A 5,639-nucleotide genomic window follows, 5' to 3' on the forward strand; every position below is an offset into this window, starting at 1 on the left:
GTTGTAAGGCTGCGCTTGTTCCACCGCTGCGGATCGGGGCGCTTTTCTGTAGAATTTCGTCAAACATCTCGGAAAGTGAGGGAGTGTACGCCTCGGGGCGGGGCGGGGCATTTTCGGCGTGCCTTTTCGGCGTGTTTTTTTATTTCGGCCCGAAATAAAAATGGCCTTTTCGGCCGAAAATTTTCGGTGGCCGAAATTTCGGTGCACCCCTACAAAATTGAGTTGCTAGTAGCTGCAACGGACAACACACAATCATGCTTACTTATGTTTTTGAAACAATCTGAGAAGAGATGAGCACTTTTTGGTTAAACTGGAAACCTGTGATGAAGGGAGCACAAGCAGACACCGCATAGCTCTGAAGGGTCTTATGCCAAAAATGTGGCTTCACACACGTGTGGGCATAAAATTTCTATTTTCTGATTTAAGTGTGTGGCTGTGTGGTGCTTTATTTTCAATATTATTTTTAAGAATATCTTTCCCCCAGTAACATGTAATACAATGGCTAATGTCTGTGCAAATTCTCAGTCATCCAGGTTATAGTATGCTGAAAAATACTTAGAAGAAGGCATCTGGATGTAATTTTAGGTAGAAGATGTTTCACCTCTCATCCAAGAGGCTTCACCAGTTCTGTCTGACTGGTGGTGAGCTGGAGATATTGATCCCACCGGGTGCTGTTTCAGTCCTTCGGCAGCCAACAGTGTTCTCTAACCACTGAGTCATTAGGGTCTGGTACCAGTGAGAGTCGTTACCTGTCTGAACCAGGTGGACCGACGCCTATTGTCCTGGTGTGAGTTTGGGTAGAGATTTCCAAACAGAGTTGTAGATGGATGACAAGTTGTTTGAGTCCAAAACTAAAACTACATCCAGATGCCTTCTTCTAAGTTTTTCTTTTTTTTCAGTACAATAGTAAATGCATCTGCAGTTACATATAATGCTTAGTTAAATGAAACTGTGCAAATCTTGTGTGTTTTTAATAGTTTTTGAACACTAATGGCGCTCTAAGGTACAGACAACTAAGCTAAACCAGGTTCTTCGTTCACTGACGTCACGGTGAGTACACAAAATTCATTGTTGGTGTTGGCCTTTGGATGGAGTTTGTGGAAAATAACAAAGCATAAATAAATCTTCCCTTTAAGATGACTATAATGTCTAACAAAGATGCTGTAAAATTGTTCATGACCATTTGGTCAAAAGATTAGACATGTAATAATGTAGTGTTCTTTTCTTTCATGTTGTCACTGAATTAACCAGGGCAGCAGTCACATCAGTGCTGTGTTAGTGTTTGACTCACAGATATTTAAAGCTACACTAGTCAGCAACTCTCCTGTTTTTTTTAGGTACATCAAGCTCACTGAAGTGTCTCCCTGCATCATGGTGGACTACTACCAGGTTTTAGGAGTGCGGAGAGATGTGTCTGCAGATGACATAAAGAAAGCGTGAGTTGATGAAGTTTTAAAATGTGATCTCTCATCTGTGATGCTCTGAAACAGTTCAGCAGATATCTCCACAGCGATACCATCACATTATTGTCCTCTAAAGGCTGTCACAGCCAAGCAGCTGCTGACTGATATTGTATAGGATGGCAGGGCTCCAAACTAATGTTTCATACTGGTGGCGCTGGTACCGCCGAGCCTCACAGATGGTGGCACCACCTCTACTTTACACTGTAAAGCCAAAGAATATGTTTGTTTGTTTTTTGACAAATCATTTCAAATAACCTTACCACCCAAATGTGCGTAGTGGTGACGTGGAGTCACTGTGGAGCAACTCATTTGATAGATTCGAAGTCTCTGCGTCATGAAACAGGCGAGTGACAGACCTGCAGCTAAGCATTGCAATGATAGTACTGCAGAGTTTGTTACGTCTATCCACCATTTCACTGGTACTAGCACAGTACATGCTACTTTGTTTCCTGTAAATGTTGCTTTTTATTTCTCTGTAATAGTCTCATTTTTGTTGTGAAAAATGTCAGTGAATAGTTATTGTAGTTTTCTGTTGACAAAATGAACACGTAGTTTCGAAAATCAGGTTTTATATAATATAGTCTTGAATATTGTAACTAATTGAAATAAAACTGATTTAATTATACTTTAATTAAAATGTGACATTACACAAATAACCATAATAAGATATTAAAACAAAATAGTACAATTAACGAAAAGGTGGGAAATGAAGAGAGCACTGCTGAGTCTTTTATGTTTGTCTTATCAGCAGCTGGCAGTTTATCTTTGTTTGTCTTATCAGCAGCTGGCAGTTTCCTAACAGCCAGATAAGTCTCTAAGCTGAGTGTTTTTTCAGTCAAACCTTATTAACAGCTGCCATCTTCCTTCTGTCCTTACACAGGTACAGAAAGTTGGCCCTGAGGTGGCACCCTGATAAAAACCCAGATAACAAGGAGGAGGCGGAGAGGAAGTTTAAGGAGCTGTCCGAGGCCTATGAAGTCCTGTCAGATGGTTTGTATTACTGTCTGCAGACGCAGCACAGTAGTTAACAGGGTGAAGCTAATAGCAAGGACACGGGGTCTGAAGGGAGCAGAGGACTTCTAATGAAACCCATCCACTTTGTTCCTCAGTGATCTGACTTAGTTGTGTTGTCAGTGTTGTTATTCTACTCTGTTTTTAATTTTCCTGTTCCAGCCAACAAGAGGAGCATATATGATCACTATGGTAAAGAAGGACTGACAGGGAACAGTGGAGGGCGAGGTAAATGCTGCTCTATATCTATGTATCTACTGTATCTATCTATCTATGTATGTTTGGATACACTTTCCCACTGAATGCAATGAGAAAGTGTGTATGATTGATTAGGTTTGAAATGAGACGGGCTTTGTTCTGCATACGTGTGTTAAACTCCCAATAGAATAGCATTGAGTTCAGTTTGGCCAGAGGCCGGTAGACGCAGCATAAATCACTGTTTCACAGAAACGGCGAATGTGGCACAAGCATCTTCAAAAGTTGAAAGATGGAAGCGGCTTCCTCCAAAGTCAGTGCGTTTATTTTATGGCAGTGTCTATAGCAGCTTCTGTGTGGTCTGTGCCTCACAGAAGAGCAGCGCAACTTGGAGTACCTAGAGTCAGTGGTGGACAGTAACTAAGTACCTTTACTCAAGTATTTTCATTTTCTGTTACATCATACTTCTGAGTACTTCTTCCACCACTGCATTGTGATTGTTGACCGTGGTTTTTATCAGCCCGCCTTGAGTTGGACTCCTCTGAAAGCATAAAGTCGGTTGTGTTTCTAGTGACCATCAAAAGAGGGAGTGTGTGTGTGTGTGTGCGCGCGCGCAATCCCGGCAGAGTTGGCTGCATAAACACCAGACAACAAGAGATAGTCGGGCGCGTTCTGACCTACTGGAAATACGCTGTTTGGTTTATGCGACAGGTGGCGCCTGGGTAGAATGTGCAGGAGGCAGGACATGATGTGGTCATGTGGACGGTTTCTAATCTGGTCATAAACAATGAGTCACTTTTCCTTAAATTTGTCTGACGGTTCTGTCTTTTATAGGACAGAAGTTGCCAAATATTGTGCCTCCAGCCAGATATTGTCTTGGGCATCTTCATTGTAAATGACCGTTCTTCTTCACCATTGCATGTTTGTGTTCTTCTGGTTTCATGCCAGTCACATGATAGAACATCATCAACTTGCCCACTAGCTCAATGTGAATACTCTGGACTATACACAACTGGTTTCTTACATGGGATCAATCTGGCCAACTCAGACTAACTTTGTTCTAGGGAGCTAGCAGGGTAAAGACCGCTCATTGTCTGGGTTGACTGACTTGGACATTTATACACTTTGACCGGGTAATGTCTAGATAATTTCAGGGTTCCAGTGCATGTCTGAAAATGGGTTTAGTTTGATGGTGAATGAAACAGATGGAGATTATCGGAATGGTGAAAAATGACTGACTTAACAGTATCGAGTTTGTTTTGTTATATTTTTGGTTTTGATCCAGAATTTCACCGTTTACATGAAATTAACATTGTTTCAGGTCATTTCCATAACGGGGAACATTTCCATGAACCATTCACATTCCGTAACCCAGAAGATGTCTTTAGGGAATTCTTCGGTGGCAGAGACCCATTTGCAGACTTTTTTGGTAAGTTGAAAACGTAAAGAAGTTAGCACATCACTAAATCTGGTTTTACCAAAACGCATATTACAAGTGGTCCAGCCTGGATTATACTCTCCTTTCTTCTTTGTCCTACTCTCTCAGGTACTGATCTCTTTTGTGATGATCCTTTTGTCAGCAACAGCCGGCATCACCAAAGCCCGGCAGGTCGTAGCCGGACAGGTGGCTCTTTTTATGGGGGCTTTATTGGTTTTCCTCCCTTTGGTGCTGGTTTCTCACCATTTGACCCAGGTGAGGAATACACCTGTGAAAAATTGCAAAAAGAGAACTGGCTGCAGTCTGCACAAACTCAAGAATAATACACATTGTTTCAAACCACTGTCACTTGTATAAATGAGACTTTCTCTGTCTTGTGTATCTCAGGCTTTGGTTCTTTTGGAACCATGAGCACCATGGCTCCTATGGGTCACATGACACCCATGGGCAGTTTGGCAGGTGGTGGCTTCACCTCTTTCTCTTCCACATCCTTTGGGGGAAGAGATGGGGGAGGTCTGGGCAACTTCCGCTCTGTATCCACCTCGACCAAGATGATCAATGGCAGGAAGATCACTACTAAAAGGTACATGATCCCAACTGCATTAGTTCAGGGCATGATGGGAAACACCTGGCTCTCACCTGATCTGACAGCTGATTGGTTTCAGTGTTGGATTAACATGATGTTTCATAAAAATGTATCATTTCTTCTAGAACTGCACAGATTGAGAGTTTATTAGTTGGCATCTGCACTGTGAATATTTGTGTTTAGAATAAATGTGTGTGGTGGTGGTGGTGGGGGGGGGGTGGGCACAATGTTGTCGATACAGGTACTAATGTACCCGGTCACGTACTCAGCATAATCCTGTACACTGACAGAAAGGTCCTCTGAAGTGGCTGCAGCTTTAAACACATCACAGTCTGTCTGTCCAGAGTTTAATTTGTTTGGTGACAGGGTTTGTTTGTTTCAGTCTTTGTCTGTAAGCTGGATACTGGAACAAAGAAATGTGGTGTGGCCCTGTGTGCACCATGTATGTGCTGTCTCTGGTGGCATAGCACTGACAATAACATCATGGAATGTGATCTCCCCACTGTTGTTCACCGTCTATACCAATGACTGCACCTCAGCAGACCCCTCTGTAAAAATCCTAAAGTTTGCAGATGACACAAAAGTCATTGGCCTCATTCAAGGTGGTGACAACACAGTTTCTTCCCCCAGGCTGTTACACAAGCCACCCTGAGCCCATGTGGTTATGTACAGTGGGTACGGAAAGTATTCAGACCCCCTTAAATTTTTCACTCTTTGTTATATTGCAGCCATATTTATATTTATTAAAAAAGAGAAACTGAAATATCACATGGTCATAAGTATTCAGACCCTTTGCTGTGACACTCATATATTTAACTTAGGTGCTGTCCATTTCTTCTGATCATCCCTGAGATGGTTCTACACCTTCATTTGAGTCCAGCTGTGTTTGATTATACTGATTGGACGTGATTAGGAAAGCCACACACCTGTCTATATAAGACCCTAC

At 42.3% G+C, this 5,639-nt stretch overlaps 1 protein-coding gene across 1 annotated transcript in view; it reads left to right on the top strand.

Annotated features, from left to right (window-relative positions):
* Positions 1-5,639, top strand: part of LOC109951158 (dnaJ homolog subfamily B member 6-like) — a 9,623-nt gene that overhangs the window by 1,544 nt on the left and 2,440 nt on the right. Inside the window, exons 2-8 of the mRNA XM_020585472.1 lie at positions 978-1,050; positions 1,338-1,436; positions 2,344-2,453; positions 2,637-2,702; positions 3,991-4,098; positions 4,216-4,362; positions 4,495-4,690. Of these exons, the coding sequence (XP_020441128.1) occupies positions 1,372-1,436; positions 2,344-2,453; positions 2,637-2,702; positions 3,991-4,098; positions 4,216-4,362; positions 4,495-4,690 (692 nt within the window). The 5' untranslated portion in view covers positions 978-1,050; positions 1,338-1,371. The remainder of the gene's footprint in view (positions 1-977; positions 1,051-1,337; positions 1,437-2,343; positions 2,454-2,636; positions 2,703-3,990; positions 4,099-4,215; positions 4,363-4,494; positions 4,691-5,639) is intronic.

The sequence above is a fragment of the Monopterus albus genome, unplaced genomic scaffold, assembly GCF_001952655.1.
Source record: "Monopterus albus unplaced genomic scaffold, M_albus_1.0 scaffold367.1, whole genome shotgun sequence".
Classification (NCBI taxonomy): domain Eukaryota; kingdom Metazoa; phylum Chordata; class Actinopteri; order Synbranchiformes; family Synbranchidae; genus Monopterus; species Monopterus albus.